The 24,543-nt window shown below is 41.0% G+C and overlaps 1 protein-coding gene across 2 annotated transcripts in view; it reads right to left on the bottom strand.

The window, feature by feature from the left end:
- PHKA2 (phosphorylase kinase regulatory subunit alpha 2) overlaps positions 1-23,381 on the bottom strand; it is a 44,365-nt gene extending 20,984 nt beyond the window's left edge. The window contains exons 1-17 of one of the 2 annotated variants that reach the window (XM_077172657.1): positions 23,160-23,381; positions 17,816-17,974; positions 16,443-16,490; positions 15,790-15,958; positions 14,851-14,933; positions 14,165-14,245; positions 13,035-13,133; positions 12,572-12,718; positions 12,294-12,347; positions 11,600-11,722; positions 9,212-9,307; positions 7,737-7,844; positions 6,961-7,039; positions 5,412-5,546; positions 3,516-3,625; positions 915-1,059; positions 369-447 (exon numbers count right to left, since the gene is read on the bottom strand). In XM_077172657.1, the coding sequence (XP_077028772.1) occupies positions 369-447; positions 915-1,059; positions 3,516-3,625; positions 5,412-5,546; positions 6,961-7,039; positions 7,737-7,844; positions 9,212-9,307; positions 11,600-11,722; positions 12,294-12,347; positions 12,572-12,718; positions 13,035-13,133; positions 14,165-14,245; positions 14,851-14,933; positions 15,790-15,958; positions 16,443-16,490; positions 17,816-17,974; positions 23,160-23,237 (1,793 nt within the window). In that variant the 5' untranslated portion in view covers positions 23,238-23,381. The remainder of the gene's footprint in view (positions 1-368; positions 448-914; positions 1,060-3,515; positions 3,626-5,411; positions 5,547-6,960; positions 7,040-7,736; positions 7,845-9,211; positions 9,308-11,599; positions 11,723-12,293; positions 12,348-12,571; positions 12,719-13,034; positions 13,134-14,164; positions 14,246-14,850; positions 14,934-15,789; positions 15,959-16,442; positions 16,491-17,815; positions 17,975-23,159) is intronic. The other variant, XM_054627712.2, reaches the window with a different exon arrangement.
- Positions 23,382-24,543: the final 1,162 nt, after the last annotated feature.

Below are 24,543 nucleotides of genomic sequence, written 5' to 3'. Positions count from 1 at the left end.
TGCAATCAATGTTTAAAACATGTCCAGTAACTGTGAAAGTAATTTACTTTCTAATAACAGAAGGCCAGCCAGATTCATATTTCAAAGATTTCATATTTCAAGACTCCATATTGCCAAAGATTTGATGTCTGTTTTCTTTAACCATTAATGGCAGTCAGAGATGGTACACTTTTTGGGAGACAGATCTTTTCCATTGCACCTGAGGCCCAGCTACCATTTGATTGCCACATAATAATTAAAGCTGAAACTTCTTTCTCTGCAGTATTCTAGTACAAAGTCTGTGCACTATCACAAGTACAAAACTGAGACTTATACAGGATTTAATTTTAAAAATCACAGAGATAATAATTTGACTATTCTGACATTACCTTGCACCTCCAAAATAACCATCTTCTAATTTTCTTATTGTGGCAAGAACTGCTGGATGAATGTCAGTACCATCATCAACTAAGAAAGAATAATGCAAGAAGCTCATCAACACATTCTTAAATTATCTCATCCAAATACAGTGTATTACTGGGTGCTGTCTACAATGTAAATCAGGCAAATTTTAAGCAGAACCCACAACTGCTATCAATACTAGCTTATTCAAAAATCCCAGACAAGCAAGCAAACAAAACACAACCCCTGGATAAGTTCTAAAGACAAACACCAACCCACTCAAGACAAGTTCCAAAGGGATTTCTATGAAATTTCTTTAGACAGAAATAGCATGGAGATGGTTGGTGATTGAAGCATATGAAGAGAAGTGGAAAACCAAAATTAAATATCACCATGTAATCCAAATTCAGCATAAACATGAGAAAATTAAACTGTACTTCTGATGTTAAAAATCCTGCTACCTGTCTCCTCTCAAACCAACATCCATCCTATCCTCCTGCAGTAATCTGCTTGAAACTGAAAATTAAGTTTACCAAGCATTGTGTGGGTGATGGGAAATGTCAAGGTTGGTCTCCCTGTCATCCTCCAGCAAGAAGTGAGGTAAGCCAGCTCTGTCTTGAGCATCTCCACAATCATCTGATTGTCTAGAGCCAGATAGAAGTGATGCTGGTCAGTAAACTAGAGAAGAGAAAAAGACAACATAGGGGTAGTTGTTAGTGCTTTCTTTTTTTTTTTCTTCCCTTAAATCATTCACAAAAGCCATATGAGCTACTCCTGACCACAACACAAATTACCTGAATTAACCTAACAAGGCCTCAGACCGTGACAAAGAAATCCATGCTTGTGCAAGAGTCCATTTTCTTACACCTGTAGACTGACCATCAAAGTAAGCTGTACAAACAAAACCTGGGCAACCACAGCCATGAAGCAGAATCTTCCCAATGACCAATTACAGTGACCTATGATCTAGAAGATGGAAGTACTCTAAATGTGGAAAAAAGCTAACAATAGTAACAAAAACAATAAACAGGCTGAAGTGCACACAGGGGACTGGGAGCTGTATGTCTCCAGTAACTGTCTATCTCTTGGGAACCATCCAGAAGTCAGGCAGAACACAGAAAAGCTGACAATTCCTGAGGAAAAAAGGCACATGAAATGTGCAATGGCAAAGTGCTGCTCCCACTGCAGCAGGAAGCCAAGAACCACAGTAAGAGACTACTGTGGCTACTTCAGGAGCTGGAACCAAAGAAGCTGGACAAATAATGGAGAGTATGTCAGAGCAGCCACAACAAAAGTTAAGCAAACCCATAAGCCTTGGGGAGGGGTAAGTGCATAAAGAACATGGAAGTTCAAACTGACAAAGTCCTGAGAAATTTTTTCACAGAAGGAATTAGGAACTAGCCCAAACAATCCTTGAGCCACCCACAGTTAGCTTTGGTAATTCAGGAAGAAAAAGTCCCAGAAATCCAGAGACAAGGAAACACACTGCCCATCTTTAAAAAGGAAGAGCTATTTAAAAAGTCAGTCCAATTCCAGTGTGTGGAAGCAAAGGAAAACAAAGCAAATTTGAGACAGACAAGATAATTACAAAATGATAAAGTAAGATGGTCAAAAACCAATCTCAACAGATTAGTCCAGTTTCCTTCTTTGGAGCAACCAGATGGTAAGTATAAGAAAGTGGCTGACACCTGACAGCTTCTGCAAAATTCAGCTCACACTAGTGAGCTGACAAAAATTCCTAGGAAGCAGAACTACTTTTAAAATTGTTCTCAGAAGGTAGTTATTAACTGTTTTTTCAGAATTACTGTATCTGAATGAAGTCAGCCTTTGCCCCACACCTAATCAATGTTTTCACTAGAAAAGAGAATGAAATACAAATGACAAAATCACAAATTTTGTGGACACTAGTCAAGATCAACAAGATGATTTAATTGCTAATCTTAGGAAGGTGACATTAAACATTAACTCCATCCACCTCAAAAAAAAAGTCAGGGGAAGTGTCTGGCTTCAAAGTACAATGGAAAATGTTATGGAGATTTGAGTAAAACTTTGAATAAACAGGAATTGTTACTGTGTTGCTAATGTAAATATAAATGCCATTTCGGAATATCCTAGTAAGTATGTCCTTATTTGATACATGACAAGATTTTAGCAGGAATATTGGCTCCTACTTACACAGTAAGATATGAACTAGGAGGTATTTTGAAAAAAAAAATCACATCTCTAAGGAATTTTTCCCTTATTTACAAAAGTGAAAATTGGTACAGGGCAGTAACACAACAACTAACATTTTATACAGCTGCTTGTGATCAACTGACATGGGGAAGAATGAGAAAGGATCTACATTTTTTGCAGTAAATCTGATTTGTTTGGACATTATGAAGCAGTACAGAAGCCTTCTACAGAGTCCACTGAATGCCTTCAGCTGGAGTTTGAAGACTTCATTAGTCAAACATCTGTTTAGAAGGGTGGATGCATTCTTTATCCTGCATCAGTTGTACATGCTTGGAGCAGGGGACTCCCTGGCCATCTAGTACCAACTGCTGAAATAATTCTATTGAAATAAGTGTGTTGCATTTCATTAAATGTATCAATAGGAACCATTGATTCTATGAGGAGCAAAACTTTCAGCAACATTGAAAAAATGCACTAAAGAGAAAAAAAAAACCCAGAACATCCATTTCTCAGCATTACTACCCCTTCAACAACATAATGAAAAGATCACACCTTCACTTCCTAGGGGTTACAGTATTTGGCACACTTATATGGTACTAAATTTTTCATCAAACAATTGGTAGAAAGATATATTAAGTGATATACTTCTGCAGAAACTCTTTCATTGATTAGAATGTTGGTGTGGGCAGAGATCAGTAACAACTCTGTACTATTGATTCACTGTGCTCTCCTAAGCCAGAAGCCAAAGAAACCAGACTCTGTATGACTGAAAAGAGATTTATCAGCAGTTCTACCATGCTGATCATCCCATGCTCTTAAAAACCCAACAAAGTAAAGCCCATCTGCTGTTTCAGCCCTGTTCCACCTAAGGTACAATGACAGCAGGGAAAAGCAAAGTGCTTCACTAATGATTCACCATTAAGAAAGGAGTGATTTTCCTGTCAGCTTTACATGCTTACCTGAGGGGTAAAGGCAAATATTTGATTTCTTATCACGTAGAGCTTGGAGGTGCCCAGCACTCCTATGTGCCGGTGTGGTCGGCCACTTAATTTCATGTTCTTGTTCCGGCCTGGAAAGGAAAGGGAAAAAAAAACTTTACTAACAACTCCTGTGTTTTTCCAAAATAACCACTTTAGACAGGAAAATTTATTCCACTAATACCAGTAAGGCAGAAAAGCAGTAACAGAGTGTGAGGCTACAAACTACAAACTGGTTTTGTAGCAAGCAGCAATGTAATAACCAGAGTCCTTCAAAGGCCGGATTAAAAATTAAAATTTTGGCTTCACTGGTCATAGATATGGTCTTATAGTTACAGTAATTGCTCAGCACCCAAATCTTCCCCACCAAGAAGGTGAAGATGTGATATTACAAAAAACAAAGCTCTCAACATAACCCAGAAATTCCAGTCTTTTCAGATATAGGACCTTAAAAACTCACGTCTGCAGGCTAAATCAACACACAAAGTACATCTAAAAACAACAAAATATTTTCATCAGGCTTCAGTAAGCTTCACTTTTCTCAGTAGAGCTTATTAGCAATGATCCACACTCCAACCTTTGCACCAGCAGCCAGGAGCTGACTTGAATCTTTCTGACAAGAACCTAACAACCACGGCCTGAAAAAATACTAATGTGAACATTTCCAAGGAAGTCACTGTTAAAAACAATGTATCAAATCATCCTACTCACACTCCCCCACCAGTGAAAGAAAGCTGTTTTGGATTATAATAAAATAAATGTAAGCTTCAGCAAAACCCTGCAAATGTTTCATTTTTTTAGAAGAACTTTGAGATGAAGAGTCAGATTCTTTCACAGAAGCTTCCCTGTGTAAAAGGCATACTTTCTAAAATTTATCTGGAGGCCCCATTACTTTGAATGATTCCATAAAAAGCTCCCTGTTAAAACAAAAAAAAACAGGCTTACAAACAAAAACCACCACAACAAAAAATGTTCACCCCATGAGCAGCCTCAGCATTATCTGTAACCAAATTGCCATGGGAACGTGCTCCAGACTGACAGAGAAGCAGGATACAGCTCCCCTTATCCAGACAGCAAAAGAATCTACCAGTGCTGAGTCACCCCACCTCAATTTTATTTTATAGCAGTATCCACAGTTTTAAATCATGAGTTGCTGGCATGCCTGAAGAAGTAAAACTAAGTTAAATTAGGAATACATGTAACAAACTTTCCACCAAGACCCAAATAATTCCATCAAGATTATCAAGAATAAGTTATAAAGTTATAAATAGACTTAACAACTAAAACCAGTCAGAGCCTTGGAGCATTTATTTAAGTCAATTCAGGCTCTGAGGAAAAACAGGACTTGAGAGCCACTGCTGAGGAACTGGAATGTATTTAAAGTCCTGTGTTTAGAAAAGCCCTAAAGGCTTCTGGGTTTGCAACAGAGACAGAGTTTCAGCAGCTTATCTCAGCTCCAGGTTGGAAGGAACTTTAGCAAGAACCTGACAGCCCAAAGATGCTCTGATAGCAGCACAGCTTCCCTGATTTGGAGCAGAAAACGTCCCAGGCTGCCTGCTCAGAAGATCATACTGCCCAGTTTCCAGACTCAAATGACTTCTCAAAAGAAAAATACTTGATTTTTTCTTCTGTGTTCTACCAGGCATTTTCTCAAAAACCAGTTTCTCTGTGGAAGTAGTTTCTGGAGGACAAATGAAGAGTCAGTTTTTGTCTAACTCCAAGGGCACGGGGAAACTTGTATTTTCTTTGCCATTTCTAATGAGGTAATTTTCCCACCTCTTTGAGTATCTAATTTAAGACAGAAGTTTTAAGTTGGTTAAGCTTCTTAAAAAAATACCTTGTCTGGCAGCAGAGAGGCTTCCATGTTGAAATACTTACCCAGCATGGTGTAGAGGTTGCTGAGGATGCGAGCTGGCTGCACCCTGAGTGGATGGATATCAGCAATGCTCTGAACATTGATTCCACGGTCTTGCAACAGATTCTTAATTTGATTAGATTCTGCCAAAACAGTTACTGTGTAACAGAAAACAAAAACACAAGTGAAAACCAATGTTCTACTCTTTTTAACTGACTGTCTCTACTGTCACCTCTCAACAAATGCATTCAGCTAACTAAAAAGGTGTGAAGAGCTCACTTTTTTCTTAATTTATGGATTCATGAAAGCAAAAGGGATTGTAATAGGGCACCTGACAGATTTTAATTCTCTGTTTCTCAGTATTTCTTGCTATTCCTGTCCACTTTGGACAACAGTCGTGGTCAGAGGGGTCAGAAGAGTCTTCTGAGGTCTCTACTCAAACCTCCTGCTCAAAGCAGGGTCAAAGCTGAAGTTAAAGCAGGTTCTTGGGGACTTAATCAGTTGCTTCTGATTTCTTTGAGTACCACTAGTTTGGATCACACAATCTCTTTTAGAAAAGAGTTTCTTTTACGACTTTCCCCCCATAGAACAAAGGGAAAGATGACTTGAAAAATCTTTGTTCTTTTAACACAGTACAGTATAACAACACAGCCAAGTCACTGGGGAACAGGTGCTGTCACTTGTGGAGCAATACATATTTCAGAGGACACAAAATGGCAGAGGTAGGGAGGAAAAAAAATTCCCTAATAGAGGAATTTACAATCCAGGCCCAAAACCCATCTCTTGTCCCACTTGAGGTTTTGCCCATGATAAGTGGCTTATTGATTTGGGACTAGTAATGCAGTATTCTTTGTGTTGTTAATACTTGCCAAAGAATGCTAAAAATAAGGGAGCACTTCTATTTCTATTAGAAATCAAGCACTCCAGAATAATAAAATGCTACTCCCATGAGGCACCAACAGGGGGTAAACAAGCACCAGGCCAGGTCACAGGATCCTTGACAAAGGCTACTCCTGATAAATGAGCTGGTCACTCTTTCAGCATAGTCCAGGCACTGGAAAAGTCTTTAAAACCTGAACTGCTGGGGTTTGCTCTCTACTTAATTTCTGGTTTTGGCTGCTCTTGCACAAACTAAAGAGGCCACTCCCTGCAGCAGCCAAAAGCTGGTAACTCTGGCTGCCTCACCTCTGTGTACAGGGATTCTCCTCACTCAGTGCTCTCTGGTTCCTCTGTAAATGGGCTACATGAAACCTGATTAACCCAATCCATCTCCTTCAGTCCTGCTTCTTCTCTCTAGAAACTGCCAAGATTTTCCTTTTTACTACAAGATTAATTTTGCCACTCTCCAATTCCAGACAAGTCTTAAAATTTTAACAATTTTTTTAAGTGCCTTAAACCTGATCCTCCCTCCTGGAAAAAGGCAGCTAAGCAAACAAACTCTTTCTCCTTCTCACAGTCCCATGCAAAAAAAATCCACATTATTTTTAAACACATCTTTCATCTCTCCTGTATACAGGGACTTTGCCACCACATGATTGAATTCACACAGAATGTTCACAGAAATTCCCTCACCTTGTACCACAACATCAGGTTTAAATCCTGTGGAAAATCTCCTGTTTAAGGGATCAATTTCACCTGCAGCAAGAAATCCCTAAACAAATGCAAAAGAAAGAAAAAAGTAAGGAAACAGAATTTAAGCAAAAGGCTTCTGACATATAGAATAAATCCTAACCAATTTTCATATTTTTTCAGGACACCAAGACTTAAAGCCTGGTTTGTCTACCCTGTCCACAAAGTAGTACATTCAATAAAAATGATGGCTGCAGTATTTTTTGGAAGAACAAGAAAATGGTTCTGACTGACACAATCTGCATTCAGAATTCCTATTTCAGAGTTACAGCAACTTACATAATTTTACCAGGAAAGTGATTTTTTTTTTTGTAGCTCCACTGATATATTTGTGCTTCTTTTAACTAGTCTGACTTGAATGTGTCTGACTAGTAGATACATCATGCCATAGAGCAAGGAATAGCCTAGTAAAGCTGAAATAGCCCAAAATCCTGGCTCTGGAACAGCCAAGTCAGCTTGGGCATACTCCTCTATTCTAACCATATTCCAGACCATGTGACAACTTTGTCAGCTTGATTAGAAACAGACAATTGCTTAGCTATATTTAAAAAAAAGAAAAAAAAAGTCCTGAAAGCTTAGAGTCAGCCTTTCATGGTTCATGTACATGTTTCTACTGGAAAACACACTGTCCCCTACCTGTCAACCAAACTGTACTTAAAGCCCAAGCCATCTCAAACAAAATGAAATACAAGTTTATCTACTATGCAAGGAATAATTACCTCTGCTAACAGGCAGCTCAGGACATACAACGATTGGCCCCAAAGATGGGGCAACTTTCCCACTGGGACACGATCCACCGAGTGAGGATTTTCATACTCCTCGTCCACCTGAAAACAAATACATAAGCAAGAAAAATTACCCTAAAGTTGTGAAGAACAATCAATAACATATAAGTATTTGCAGACACACAGTCTAACATCAACTCTTTCAACTGCCCTTACTACTGACATAGAGATGTAATGGTTTCTCTTCTAAGGCTATGCATTTTCAGGGACAAGAACTACACTTCCTTTTTGTACCTCTTCCCACCCTTCAAAGCTGGAGGATGAATGGGGACTGTGCATGCAATTATAGCTTTGGTATTAGCTCTTCCACTTTCTTCTCACCATGCCTTTGCTGCCTTCCCTCTGGGCTGAGCATAGGTAACTGGGTGTCTCCTTTCCAACCCCTTCCAAGGTGACACTAAATTCACTGATGTCTACCCAGCTTTCTGAAGCAAAGGTGCTTTCCAATATTAAGATTATTTCACCTTTCCTGTATTAGCAAGGATGGTCAATAGAAGAATTAGAAGTAGACTTACTAATTTAGAAAAACTGCCTTAGTTTTGCAGTATACAGATCTATTGAGGGCAGGGCAAAAACCCTCACAGATTACATCTTCAGGCAGCCATTTCACATTTCTTTTATAGACAGACAAAATCTACCCTGTTGATGTGGCATGTTTTTCAGACCATTGTCATCATATCAAAATTCACAAGAAGGCTCTGGACTCTTACACGCTTGTTCCCACTAGGAAGGCAATTCAGTTTCCACCTCAGATCTGCGAGCAAGGCATCAGCTGAGCAACTCAGACCAACCCAGGAGGCTCCACACCCTTAGTGAGTGAGGGCTGAGAAGTCTGGAGTGGGAGAAGAAGTTGGCAGGGAGGGATACAAAGGCAAATAGCATGGAAGAGCACATAAGCTCATCTGAATTTCTCTGTCATAATGGGAGAATGAGATAAACAGTAACAGCAAAGGTGGGGGAAAGAAAATGCCCAAACCAAAATCCCAGCCCAAACCCTAATCCATTTGAAACCTGGCTCCCATACATGCTCTGGAAAAGGGCAGCACAAGCAATCAATAGACTGGACAGGTAGGACAGTCTATGCTTTATTTCTTCTTTGAGCTTCAGTTCCTAAGCTAGTATCAATACTTCTTAAATATGTGTCTTGCTCTAAAGATGTAAATTTTAGACCTGCTGTGATATTTCCACAGACAATCAAATTTACAAGTGAAAAATGTGACCATTTGGAAGCCTAAAGTTTACCATTTCTCAGCAGGAGTTGTGAGAAGTCTCTTACTTTTTAAAATAATGTGCAATAGTCTTTTTTATTGTTGGTTTAAATTCATCAGACACAGAAAAACTGTAAGACTGACATTCCTCTTGCTCTCTCTACTTTGCATACTGAAGTGGACACTGCATTTTCACAATACCTTTTCTGGGGGGACTGCATACAGTTCAGGCATTAGCACTAATCCATTCTTCTCTCTAATAAGTATTCCTTCCAGAGCCTCTCTGTACTCTTGTACCTGAAAGTATTTTTAAAAGAGAGTGAGAATTCACATTACAGTCAGCAAAACTGAAACAATAAAGTACTTTTGAGCAGTACTTTTTTATTGAAAGTTAATATATTTAAAAAAGAAAAAAAGGGGTGGAGGAATCATGACTTGCTGAGGGAAGAACAGGGTTCAAATTATCACAGACTGTTCCAGCATCCCAGTGTTATCAGAAACATGAACACTTGTCTTCAAACTGTAACACATTGCTACAAAACTTCCAGTATATTCCTGCTGAGAAGTGTGGTGGGTCTAGTGCTGGCCAAATGCCAGTACACCCATTAGAATATACTTACTCATTTCCTGCTGTGAGACAGGATTAGGAGGAAGGCAAAGCAGGCTCAAAACTTTAAAAGGGTATAAAGAAAACTTTATTAACAGTAACTAAAAGAAAGAATAATAAGAATCAGAATAAAACCTTTAGAACACTTCTCCCCCCTACAACTTTTTTTCATGCTAATAATGTACAGAACCAATTTAGTCAGTTTATCACTTCTAGAAGAGTCTTTCTTCAGTTCACTTAGGGAGAGGAGTTCCTCTTGTCAATTTATGGAGGCTTGTCCACAAGAAAACAGTTCTCTTGTGGCATTTAATTTCCATGAATAGCAGCTGCCCAGAAATCTGCAATCGTGAAGCCTCTCCCATTTTTCACAGCTTTTCTGACAGATATGTTTATGGGCCATGTCAATTTATGGGGTATTATTTTAAGGATGAGCTGTTCAAGAGCAAAGGTTCTCTTTATCTATCTCTGAGATCATCTTCATCTCTGAGAACAGAAGTCTTCTTCTTTCCCTGGCACAAAGGGTCTTCATCACTCTTCTCTCTCTCTGTTCAAACTTCCCATGGGATCACAGCTACCTCAGCATTGCTTACTTTAGCATAGAGGCCTTTGCTCATATCTACAATTTGAACACTCTATCTCACCATACTTTCAACAAGTTACAGGGAAAAAGACTCTGATGTATACTTAGAGGGAAACTTTTCAAGCACTAACAGCACCTGCCTCAGAAATCTTTTTTTCTGCTATTCCTGAGTAAAGTGGATCACTCAAAGTATGGTACTCATAGGTTCACATACACTGACATTTTAGTATCCTGTCCCACTCCACTTTTTTTGAGTCCTCAGGGTGCTTATTTTTCTAGCAAAACCATTTGTTTGCAGCAGTAACTGGGGACTAGACACTCACCTGAGTGTCTCAGTGACTCATTCAACTTTGTTTGAACAGTGGAGACTGGGAGCAATTGCCCTGACCATGCCCTAGAACAGTCCATCTGCACACCAAAAAAAAAACCCAAAACAACCAGGTACATACTGTCCCAGATAATCCAACTAAGGTCTAGAGCCTGCTTCAGGGAATGGTATTTTATTGACAGGACTGAAGTTTCTGTAATCTTTCTGATTTTCCCCCTCATGAAATAATGCCATTTCTCTCTTCATCAGACTACTTTTACTGTGTTCAGGAAAACATTTTATGTGTCTAGTGTGGAAGCAATTTCACTTGATTTGCAACAACTGATACAGAAAGAGGGCTTTTTGGTCTGAAATTCTCTGAATAGTTTCTGATGATATTTCAATTTTTAAAGGAGCTCAGCAATCTCCTATCCCTCTGCATGCCAGACAATTTTAAATCACATACATTTTAAATATCTTTCAGGCTACCAATCTGCAGAAGTTCTGATATGAATGTCTGGTTACTTGCTGCTCTTTAAAATCACCAATACTCCCCAGGTGCCACCATAATCTTTGGAGGGCTACAATCAATTTAGCTCTACTGACCACTGACCACTGTATATCTGGCACAGTAATGGCATGAAGTGACTTAGGGAACTAGTGAAAATGAAATTGCCCCACACAAACCAATCCCAAATCTCTCTGAATGTACAAAAAGACTGAAAGTACTACAAATCAGCCAAGCCAGAGAGGTTGGGGAAAAAGAAGCTTGCCTCATCCTGAAGTAACTGAGAAAGGGGCATCAAGGTTGGTGATAAGACAAAACTAGGCAAATAAACTCTGTTTAATCCAGTTTTACCACCCCAGCTAACAGAGCCATTCAACCTGGTAGGGAGAGGGCAACCAGGCCCCAGTGTGCACAGCCCTGCTGCCTCTACCATGTCATGAACTCCCCAGGAAGGTGAAACTGGCTGAAGACTATTCCACTCTGCTAATGGTGTATCTAAATAATACCCAAAACAAACATGGAACAAAGTTACAAAATACTGTAGGTAAATGGTTTTGCAATTTGAAAGCAATTTCTTCTTTCCTCACCTGGATTTTGTCCTCATTAAATATTCCATCAATTAGGAAGTATGTCCAGAACACTGGCCATTCACATTCAATATTCTCAAAGAGCTTGAGCTCAGCAGGATCATAGTGCAGCCTGCTTGGATCCTAAAAAATTCAACCACACTCATTTAGTCACAGTGCTAATTTAGTCACTTATATTCCAATCATAATGGCAGCCTATTTTATACAAATTATAACACAGAAACCAATAAACCCACCAGAAACAGTTTCCATGCAGTCTCTTGACTTCTTTATCACATTCACTCTCAAACTCATTTAATGGTTCTCTAGACAAATCCATCCTTTCTAGTTTCAGGATCTAAGTGTCTACAAATGATTGTGGCTCTGCCTCAGTTCAAAGATATTTTGGGATGTTTCAGAGATACCACTTCATCTTAGACATCATAAGCATATGTAATGGTTAATTTCTAATAGAATTATGAATTAAGTTCTGTCCTTAATAACTGTTTTTTAAACCCTTAGCCTCCCTCAAATATGTGTCCTTTCCAGGGTGGATATCTGGATTACCCCCAAATCCACTAAGATGTCTTAGCAGTGATGGGGATCTTCACCCCTTCATGTATATAAAAAAAAATATGTCTATAAAGAAGACATAAAATTCTTCTAATGTGAAGAATTACTGAAAATATACATCATAAATATACATCAGAAGTACCTCTCTGGGTGTCTTGTAACCATCTCGGAGAAAGCGACAGCAGCCATAGCGGCCCTGTAAAAACAGACAACATTGTAGGAAATTTCCCATACACTTCTTCCTCACAGACTAAGATCAGCATAAAGGTGGGTGCTGAGTTTTATGGGTCACTTAGGGATCTTCTTCCCTCTCTTTATGCACAGATGAACCACCTGGCAACCCTTGTTTAATTTGGATTTTTGGTTTAGCAAGAGGTTCTGCTTCTCTCTTTAGAAAATAAAAATTAAGTAAATCCTTACCTGCAATTTGGATATGATTTCACTCTTGGTTACATTAACAAGGTTTACATCCTCCACTGCAAAAGCTGGATAAGAAATAATAGACAGAAGGCCAGCATCTATCTCCTTGGATGTGGATGCCCTTGGCAACATGGAGTACAGAATAGACTGAGCAAAACAAGAAAAGGAGAGAGGGATGTAAAACAATTTGCCTACTTCAAAAGCTATGTCAAATGCAAATGAGACTACACTATTTCCAAACTGACAGAGAAGTCTGTGCAGTTATTTTTAACTGAGTTAGAATGAGAATGCTTCACCCTATTCAGTTTCACATGATCCACAAGAAACAGGATGAGCAGCATAGCCTGAAGCCATCCTTATTATGTTACATTTTGGCTTAGTTAATCAACATTTAATTTAAAAATAAAGGGGAGAGGAATGTTAGGTTCTCCCCTAGTAAAGCAAAGAGCAGACTAATTTTTACCTGACAGTGTTCCACTTCATCAGGAAGAACATGAATCACTGATTTGTGTCCTCCATGAGCTCCAAAAAGATCTAGTTCATCAATTGCCTCCAAAGCAGCCTTCAGAGAAAACCAAACCACAACTCAAAATCAATAAATACCTTTTAAACCAAGTATGTACCCTAGCACCTGTATTTAACCTCTGAAAGAAATTACATAAGACAGCAGTTTGCCCCACCAACACTTTTTCATCTTTAAAGGGAAGCTTGGCAATATTTTAGAAAAAGTAACTATTTCTGGTTTTCAACTAGTAGGATAGAGCATTGATGTACTGGTGATCCTTCCTACAATTTAAAGGCAATGCAAAAAAAATGGGAGCTGGGTTTCCAGAGAGACATTATCTAAACACTGACGTACTTAGTAAAAAATGTTTGTCCTGCCCTATATTTCAAAATAGCCTCCTGTATCAGTGTGGGGCCAAGACCAGCAGTCTCTCCCTCTTGCAGAGCACACAAAATCTTATAAATCCTGCTGAAAGGCAAATACACCTTTAACCTTGATGATATTTGTCTTCTGTCTGTCCCTCAGACACCATGTAATGAGGTAGTTGTCAATTACACATTTACATTTATGGCCTTCTGAGCTTCATTTAGTATTGCCGTGACCTTGTGCTACGAGGGAACCAGAAATATCCACTTTCTTTTAAGTATATCTTCATTTATTTTTCTCTTTAAACCATTTGTAGAAAATTTCTTAAACTGATATTCTGCTGTTTTTTTGAATTTACATTTGACTTGGTCTTATCATGACAATACATATGACACTGAGGCTGAAGAAGGAAGGAGGAGGGAAAGAAAACAAGAGGCCTCTTTATAAGATTGCATCTCACTGAATCTGAGTCAGATTCATGGTTCAATTAATCTGGTACCCTTCTTGCAATGCCTGGAACAACTGTGCTGAGGTCCTTCAATGAGAGCCATAATCTCAAAAATTTTACACTAAAAAATACTCACACCTAAACAAAAGTTCTTATACAATCAGCTAACTACTGCAGTGGCCAAGAAGACCATACAAAGGAAGCCATCAGGTTTGTCAGAGCCCTCAAGCACAACACAGCAGCCATGAAGGAGGTGTCAGGAAGACATTCTCACTTTGGCCATTCCCACGGAGCTCGCGTTTAGTTCAGGGATTCCTTGGTTTGTTTTATCACCACGTTCCCAAATTCCATAATCCTGCAACAATACCATCAAGAAAAAAATGGCATGATTATATACAAAAGCAATGTTTTGCCCCCTGTCCCACAGAAAATCCCCACGCCTACATTAAATTAGTTTATTATTTCCCTTAAAAAAAAGAAAGAAAGAAAAAAGGGGCTCCAAGTCTCAAAAGAGACCCTCCTCATGTTTGAAAAAGCACATAAAATACACCCCAGCAGGGTCATGTGTACAATCACAAATCACTGCCTTCACAGAACACACAAAGCCCCTCATCCCTCCTGTGCCTGTTTCTCCCCATGTCCCTTCAACTTGGTTTGCTAACAACCTGCCCTTTCCAGAAAGGCCTAGAAGACACAAAATTAGACATCAGGAAATATTACTAATTATCAGTAAAACCCCCTGTTATTATGATAGAACAAGTATACCTCACCCACGCAGCAGTAAATCCTCCACAGCCCTCCCAACATCCCCAAAGATGCTGCTTGCACTGTAAAGTACTGACAGGTTCTGATATTTTCTTGTGGAAAAAACAAGTCCCTATTTTACTTCTCCAGCAATAAATAATTTTCCACCCACACTTGAGCAGTGTTCAGATCATTTACATATAAATAACTACTTACAGCAACTTTGTAGGCAGCTTCTATGTAAAAAACAAGATTCTGGATAAAGGTAACCTCATCAAGGGTGAAGATAATACGTAGCCCTGATCAAAAGAAGGAAAGAGAATAATTATATTGTATCAGAACTGCAATAGCTACTCTTCAGTGAGTTTCATGCTTATGTTTATTTGCTTCCAACCCCTGCCCACTGAAATCAAAGGAAAAACTCATACTGATTTCCAAAGGTCAGGCAACAAGCCTCAATACTTGCTACTGACAAAATACTTCAAACCCCACCAATATAGACTGTTTCAAAGACCAACCAAAAACCAACCAAAGACCAACCAAAACTGTGAGGGTGACACTCAGACCATGGGTAAAAAGCAGAGGCACCTGAGCCAGCTCTGCCTCTCCAGAACAGTGCATACCAATTTCTGCAGCTCCCCAGCCCTCTGCCTGCTCAGTGCTCTACCTAGGAACCTTCAAGATGACCAGGTGCCAGCTCTGCAGGGATCAATTGCAAGGGGCTTCAAGGACAGAAAAACATGTAAGAAAACAAATCCTTATCCTCACAGGAGGAGTACAATTAAGAAGAACACAAGATAAAACAGCACCAGTATGAGAAGAAACACTGATGGCACAAGTGCACCTGACTTGATAGTGCCACTCTCTGAAGAAACGTGGTTGTCCCCTACAAAGTCTTTAAACATGAGACTTCTCTGACATGATTCTAAATATCTCATGTATTTGATGTCTTGATTAAGGGCATAGACACTGCCAATTACTATAAACATGAAATTTCATTTAAGGCATATCTCTTTTCCAGAGAAACATGACTTGCTTCTGAGTAATAATTATGTAAAGACCTTTGAAGCTGATTTCTAGCTCTTTTTTTTCCTTTTTAAATAAAAGCTGGAATAGAAAAGGCTGCAACAAAAGGCAAAAATATCTTCTGCTTACCTGATGCAGTCATCTGTGCCAAGAAGAGCAGGTAGAGGGAAGTTGCATCCACTTGTAGATGCCCCCACTGGTCGTCCCCAACCACCGTGGCACAAGTTGCAGAGTTGTACTTGGCATGGAGGCAGTCTTTGGTACTCTGAGTGCGTTTGAACTTCTCAACCTTATCTACCTAAAAAACATCACAAATATCAAATCTGAAACATTTTGGAAGAAATTCTCCAAATGATTTCAAAATTAACAACTTTTCTTAGGTGAGGAGAATCTTGAGGAATTAATCCACATTCAGTTTTGATTGATCAGAGGGCTTAAACACAACTCTGACTTTAGACTCCAGTTAAAGTCACATCTCTACAGGAAAGAACACGATTAAATCACCTTGTTGAGTACAGATCTAAACTACAGGCACCCATCTTGGTGAAAATCAGTTTGCAAAGGCAAAACTCCGACTTGCTACAAACAGTCTCAAAACATTACTTGGACAATAAGTGGAAGCAAGGTTAGTGTTTTGCTCAAGAGTTTTAAGAAGACTCTCCACACCATCATTGGCACACATACAGAATAAGTCACTCCACAGAAGACACAAGAACTACACATTCAATGAAATGCTTTGTACATACAACATCTACTAATTCAACTCAATCCTATGGCATTACCTGTCTCATCATGCACTGCAAGAGTCCCCGCATCAGCTTCACAACATTCTGCAGGAACAAAACAGACCAGTGACACTTCCAGCCTCATCAGCTCTTACAAACAACATTCAGAAGTGGCAAAGTTCACACCCTCTACTAATGTCCTGCCAAAGGTAAAAAAGAATGTGTATTTGCCCAAAATGTTTTGCATGCTTTTTTTTTAAATATACTGATCAGATTTCATTCCCATCTAGGAGAAGTCTTTTTCCTAAGGTCTTCTCTAAACAGTGGAACAACTCTCCATGGTCCTTCTATCCAGCTAAAGGAAGTAAGAAGAATGGAAGAAGAAAAGGAAGTCTTGTAAGAGTATTAATACTAACAATACATTTTTTGAATGGCAGATCTAGAGAACACTGGTAGGTGACATCAAGACATTGACATGACTGCAAAACCTCCAGAGTTTCTTTCACTCTTTATGCAGTACATCAAAAATTAAGCGACTCATAGAGAAAGGGCTGTAAATGGGAATGTAGAGAAGTGTAAGACTGTGCATTAAATAATCAACCCTACCTTTTCACCCCAAAAATATAGCCTCAAAATATGATCATGCAAACTGAGTCAAGGTTATTGTGTCACCATGGACCTCCCTGGTTCAAGTAGGACATACCAGCAAAAAATTTACCCAGTGACTCCAAAACAACAGCAGGACACCAACAGTCCCTCACTTCACATTTAACCCACCTCTGCTTATATTCTCATTTCTGATACTCACATGCCCAGCTGCAGATTTTAGTATTTAACTATGTGAGTTATGTCCCCTTCCAATTCTCCAGTGCAAATGTCATCAGTCTGGATACCTTCTCTGCTATGATCAAACATGCCTACACACCATGGACAACCTCCATGCACATTCCAAAGACTTCCACTTTAAATAGCATGCTTCTCTTTACAGGGAAGAATGGTCTAGCAGATAAATTGCTGCAAGATTCAAGCAGCCTAAGCCTGATTTTCTGCACCATAACACACCTCATGAAGGACCTCAAGGTTTAATCAGAGAGAGCCTTGTAAATTGGGGCACAAAACCTCTCAGAAGCCTAATTTTCAACAATCAGCCAACCGTTGGAAGTTTGACTTCTACATATTTTTGTTTTGTTTGTAGTTAAATTCAGATGTTAGCCTCTCTGCCATCCAGTTCTTCAAATCCTCCTTGCCAGAAAGTTGCCAGGGACACTGCACACCACCACACACTGCATGGCTGTTGCTGTCTTTGGAACACGTACTCCAAGGTGGGAAAACCCCGCCAGATTCCAGACACAGTGTGAAAGCACTCTCCAAAACCACACCAGTAAGAAAACCCGAACAGTGGGACCGGTTCACGCCGAGCCTTGACGCACCTGCTCGAGCTCGTAGGCTTTGGCTTTATCCTCATCCCGGTCGGCGTTCTTGCGATAGGCCATCCCCAGCCCCCACACGGCCAGGATGCTGTAGATGTTGTCCCGTACCCAGGCATCCTTATGGTCGGCTCCAGCTGAAAGCAGCCCCGTCACTGGGTTCTAACCATGGCAGAAGGAATAAAGAACAAACATCACCGCCTCAAGTCCCATCACTTCTCTCTGTACTAAAGGGTAACAAACTAAAGATGATTTCATGCTAAGTGCACACTGTGGCTGCTCATGAATTCCCAACAGAAGTGAGACCCCATCCTTCTTCCCCAAACTCACACAAGTGAAATGCAAAATTTATTTGAACACTTCAGGCTGTAAAGTTTACAGCATCCAGCTGGACATCTTCATCCACTCAGGATTAGTAGCTAAGTCACTGAGTGAAATGCAGAATACATCAAGGAAATGGAAATTTAAATTTTACATATTTATGAGGAAAAGAGGGCACTGAGTTAATACGAGAAATTGAGTGTGGAATATATGCTCCTCTATGTAAGTGGTCTGTGGCATAATCTTTAGAAAGTAAAAAACCACTAGTGATCTTTTAGGAGATTAAAAAAGTATTTCTATACATCTGCCCACTGGGTTTATGACAGCTAAATGAACGTAAAACCTTTTTTATATCCTCCTTTGGAAAATGTACAGGAAAAAAAATGTGAAGGTGTTGAAAAGCAGTACTGTCTGAAAAGCAGAGCACTGAGAAGTCTCCTGCATTCCAAATACTCCATTAAATTTTTAATTGCATCATTAATTCCCATCACTTCACTATCCTTAATTTTTTTTAGACCATCTTTCTTGGCTGTACCTTCTTGACTAACAAAAAAATGAGACAAAGAGGCAAAAGTCAATAGAATTTTCAATCAAATCAAGCCGTTAAAGAAAATTTCAGTGAATGAAGACCAGTTGGGGGGTGCTGGTGTGACAAGGGGCAAAGACTACTTTTACAAAAGTAAAATTTAAAAGGATACATCCACCAATTTTTAATTTCTCCCATACACTGGTTCACTCAACTCTATTTTTTAAAAAGCTGGCTTGAGGGGGAGGGGATTTAGTTACAATTTCCCGGTCTCTGCATGTGAGCAGCACATGGGTGACAGCCTGACAGACATGACCTGGCACAGTCAGCCCCACTGTTATGGTTTAATACAGCAATGTTGAGTGACTCCCTCAGAGTAGAAATGAAGTTCTGTTGCAACAGCCCTGCCTCAGCAAGATCTTCACAAACCAAGTAACAGCTGAAGGACCCCTACTCACATGTTTGATGGGGAAAGTAGCACATATGAATGCAAATGGCTTAAAAAACTTGTCTTTGATCTTGAGAAGTCAAACAGGGAGGAACAGAAGTCCCAGTTCAGCACTGTGCCCACATGTGAACAAACCCAGGGTCTCAAAAGGCAGCACACATACTCCCAACATTCCTAGAGGACACTTTGTTTCATCCCTCCAATGCAGGACAACAAGTGACTACTCACCTGCAGCCCTGCCTTGATAGAGATCACTCTGCTGAGAAATGCTCATTCTGGTTTATTTTCCCCTACTCTCCATGCTGGCTAGCTGCCATTTGAAAAATCAAAATGTCTCTGTGTACCAAATTGGAATCCCAGAGAAATGGCCCATCCCAGACTTTAAAAGACTATTCAGCTCCCAGGGAGGGACTTGTCTAGCTCAAGAGGTTGTATTAAACACATCCATGGGTAGCTATCACCATTTCACCACCTCTGACTCCTCTACAATTGGTCCCAGCTTTTGGGGTGCACTGGGGCTGGCTCTCAGGAACTAACAACACATTAATGTCTTTCCTCATGCACATTCAGAATGTTAGCAGAACAATGTAATATACTAATTAATATTTTAAGTGTCTTTGCTTGAACTTTTTAGAAGTGTTTTCTCCTAAAAAACACAATTACTTTCTTCTGTTACCTGTTTACACCATATGAAAACAATGTTTACCAGGTGCTAAAGAAGCCACAGAAACATTGAGTGCACTTAATCCCCCTGATGTCAAAGGGATTTTAGCTTAGCTAGTCTTCAAGCATTCCATCTATGCAGTGATGGCTAATTAGACTAGCAGGTCTCATCCTGCAAATCACATTGCTCAGAAAGAAGATCCACAGAGCAAAGAATTTTATCAGCACCACAGGCTGCCAGCTGAGAGCACTGCAACAGAAAGCTGATTGCTGGACTAAGACTTTAAACTGTTGTATCATACCCAAACCTATTTTTAAATCTATCCATCAATCTGGAAAGAAAAAGACCCCCCCCCCCCCCCCCCAACAACCCAAACCAAAAAACACACCAGCTCCTACAGGGCAGCAAGTGTCAATAAGAACTTCAGCAGGACAGGCACAAAACCAGTGAAGTTCTAACAAGAGCAGCAAAGCGAGTAATTTAGCATCTTGCTGAAAGGTGCAAATTAAACAGATTGTCTCATTGATCTGTCAGGTGAAAACTGAGGTATCTCTAGCAAAGCTTGTAGATTTGCTTGTGAAACCAGATGTAACATGATGTGAGTGAGTCTTGAGGATGGTCTTGTGCAGGACCAGGGGCTGGACTTGATGATTCTTGTAAGTTCCTTCCAATGAGATTCTGTAATACAGCTGGGGTTACCCATTAAGGTATGAGCTTTCCTTATCAGGTCCATATGCTTTTCACTTATAGTACCATAGCAATACTTAAAATGGACATATTTACTATTTCCTAATCTTAAGATTCACATTTTTTTCTTATGTCATTCAATTTAACAGGTGTAATAAGCAGCTGAGAACATCCTTCTGGTGGTGCTTTTCAATGTCTGCTCTGCACCAAAGCATCCCTCTGGCCCCTGTGCCTTGGGGTACATGCAGCAGATGGCAGGCCCCCCACAGACAGGAGCCAGTAGTCTGGTCTTCTCCTCCTTTATAACCTTTAACAGGATGGTAGCTATCACTGTGTATGCTACAGGGACTGACAAGGACAATGCAACATCTGCAAAATGGGAAAAGAAACCTACTGACCTGATCCTGGAAGGTGCCACAGAGAAAGCTGTCAGCCCTGAACAGGTTCAGTTGAACCTGTTCTTTGAACACATCTGCCTGGTAGCACAGATATCCTGCATTAAAAATTGCCTGTAAAATCACATCGATCTAGAGTGATTGGAATGAGCACAAGATCAATTGCTGCTACTGAAAAACCTAGCTCCACGTGTATTAAACACCTGATGAAAGCCCACTGTTTGTGCACACTCTGTGTTGCCCTTGCTGCACCTCTCAGTGGTGAGTGTGTCCCTGCCCCCTGTCAGAGCACAGCAGCTGATGTGCCAAGGCTGCACTCACTCAGCTGTGCATGTGAGGTGCAGGGTCACAGTCAACATCAGCCCCTGCTGAGCAGTGGCACCTCAGAAGCATTTTAAACACCTTCTGGTTCTTCTGCCAGGCTGCTCCATGGCTAAAACTCACTTCCCTGGCTCCTGGCTCCCTGGCTCCTTCCTGGGAGGCACTAAGAAGGCACCAGCAGCAGTGAAGCAGCAGCATCCAAGCCCACCCAGCCACAGACTTTCTGCTCCCAAGAAAGACACAGCTGCATGTGGCCCAAAGAAAACCTTCCTAACTTGCCCAAGCACTGCATCTCTTCACCTGGCTGAACACAACATTTTCAAACTATTGCAGTGAAAAAACCAGAAAGACTATATAAAAATATGTTTTAAAAACCTAGAAACCTTGAGCATTGAGCAGTTCTCTGGGTCCTCTTGAGATACCACTGATCCTCTGCCTTGCTGCTAGCCTGCAAATTGCTTTCCACACAAAGAAGAAAACTTTCCCCACCTCTGAATTCTCCCACACATTGAGCCCTTAGTGGAAAAGGCAATACACAATCATGAACACTCATCCTACTGCTTTAAATAGCAATTACAAAATTCTTGGTCAGCAATATGAACCCCTGTATTACCATTTACTTACCCTTTTTTCCTATTGTTAAATATTAATATCATCAAGCATTTCATGGGGCATGTTTGAGCTCTGAATCTCAGAGGCTCCATGTCTCCCCTAATGGAAGCTGTTATCAGCATTCTCATCTTACAAACAACGAAATCAAAGCAAAGCCAAAGTGACTTGCCCAAGGTCATCTTGCTGACAATAGGCAGAGATGGGAGTACAGCTAAAAGCTTCTCCTGCACCCCAGCACAGGAAGAGCCAAAAATTATCTTCTCATGCCACATATACCAGTTCTTGCATTTGTTTCTACTGAGTCTACAGTAATTAGTACACAAACATCAATTCACAGGTGTTTGGACCCTGTGCTCAAAACAATGGCCAGTGACAAAAATCTTACTGACCAAAGTGCATTTGGAGCCCAGCCTCTTCTTTCATTGCTCACCAGTTTCTTGCAACTCTCATCAACAAAGCATATCTGGTAACCGATCTGTGCAGAAAACCCTGCTGCTCATCTTTATATACTGGATTGTTTTAACCAAACAAAGCATGACACTGCTGAACACCTTCTGAGTCCTCAGTGCCCACCTGGGTAAAACAAGCACACTTAGAGAGCACTGTGCTGACCAAAAAGCACAAGGTGCACAACAATCTCCCGGAACCAGCGCTGCTATTTTCTTTCTTTCGCTGCTCGCCTGTGCAGGCAGCCCCGCCTGACGCTCCAGAGGCTCAGCAGTGCGGACAGCGGGAGAACAGACTGGAAGCTCTGGGACGTGTCCCGCCGCACACACGGGCTGGGGGAGCGCGCAGGGACCCGCACCGCGCTGTGCTGACAGGCGCGGCACAAAGTCCTGCTCGGGGCTCTTCTGTCACCGGGGCGGAATGCTGCTGTTGCCGTGTGTGCGTATGTATATACACACACACACATATGTGTGTGTACATATATACATACATATATATATATATACACACACACACGCATATATACACACACATATACATAGTACGTAGTGTGTATCTATCTATCCATCTATCTATCTAGATAGATATAGTGTGCACAACGGCTGGGTGTGTATCATACGGCCATGAAGACATTGTATACACAATATTATTATAATTTACAAGCTCAGACTCGCTGTGTTTTCCACGCGATTTCCAAGTGCACCTTACATCCTGCTTACCCGCAGGATCCGCACCGCCTCAGCATTCCCTGCTCTGCTCCGCAGGCGGGGGCGGGACAAGCGGACAGGAGGCCGCCGGAGCAGGGATGTTCGTGTCCCTCCGGCAGCCCCCGGCCCTGGCAGCCGCCCCATGCCCCCGGCACGGCCCCACCCCGCCCGGCGCCCCCAGCCCCGAGCAGACGTCCCGGGGCGGCGGCTGCTCCTCACCTGGTGGCAGAGGATGGTCCGCTGGACCAGGCGGGCGTAGCCGTCCAGGCGCACCCCCGAGTTGCTGCGGCTCCTCATGGCCCCACAGCGGGCCCGACTGCCCGGCTCGGCCGCGCTCGGGGCGGCGGTACCCGGAGATGGCGGCGGCCTCTCCCCGCCCTCACGGCGGAGCGGGGCGGGGCGGCAGCGGCCTCCGCCCTCAGGCACCGCGGGGACACGGGGACAGCCGTGCACAAGGACCGAGCGGAGGAGGGGCCGCGTGGCGTGACAAAAGCGCGGCTGCGTTTGTAAAAAATAATATCGATTTTACAGAACCTCTTCGTAAATTCGTAAAATAAAGCTGAGAATACCAGAATACTTGTTGGAAGCTTTTCTTTCCCCCAGCTTTAAAAAAATCCCACCGGTCTGAGATCTACTGGAATGAAAGCACAGAACAGATGTAGCAGAGTAGCTGAAGGTGTGGTATTCACTCAAAATTCGGAAAGAATTTTTTCCCGTTGTGAAATACAAAGCTGTGTTTCGTGTCAGGTACAAACAGGCGACGTGTGAATTTGTGAGTGCGAAATGTGTGGAGACCGACAATGGGAGAGCTGTCAATTCTAATAATAACTGAGGAAAGTAAAGCATGGGAAAAGGCCTTTGTCTTTTGTTTGCAATTAACCTTGGTTGATTTAGGAGCATTGGAATTAAAGCGTTAAGGATGTTGCTTTTTGCTTGTAGTTAACCCATAAAGAGCTCTGCAATAATTACCTTTTGAAGTATAATTTTAGAATATTACTTGTATCCTTGAAGCTATAGCTTTGGAATATATATAAAGGAAATATGCTTATCTCACACCTTATTGAAGCAGAGAAAAACAACTTGAGAAAGGAACATGAACATCACCTCAAGGATTTATGGTTTTGACCAAGGGAAGCTGGACATCACTGTTATTAGATTTATGGTCTCTGCAATTAAAAGGTGGACCCACATCTGGGGAGCTGGACTCCACCAGATGGGATTTGTCTTTCTTCTTTTGGAAACTGGACCGCCACTATCTGGGATACTCCTTTTGAGATACATCCTGAGAAAACCTAAAATCACAATAGTGAATAGAATTATGACGTAAAAATTTAGAATAGAAATTGCTGATGAGTAAAAATTGGAAACAGAAACTGCTGAAAAAGCTGATGAGTACCCTTATAAGTACCTGTAGCCCTCAACAATCGGTGTGCAGTTGGAGAGAAAACTTCCCCCACTGTACCCAGCGCTGTATTGCTCATACTTTACCGTATTAAATAATAAATTGATTGCTGCTTGAATATTGGCCTAGTCAAGCTTCTTATTCATAACGCCATTGCCTTTTTTATTTTTTTAAGTGAAATTGTAGCATTAACAGAGTTAC

Source organism: Agelaius phoeniceus, chromosome 2 (genome assembly GCF_051311805.1).
Source record: "Agelaius phoeniceus isolate bAgePho1 chromosome 2, bAgePho1.hap1, whole genome shotgun sequence".
Classification (NCBI taxonomy): Eukaryota; Metazoa; Chordata; class Aves; order Passeriformes; family Icteridae; genus Agelaius; species Agelaius phoeniceus.
The sequence above is the reverse complement of the archived record's forward strand: the minus strand, read 5'-3'. Positions and strand labels throughout refer to the sequence as shown.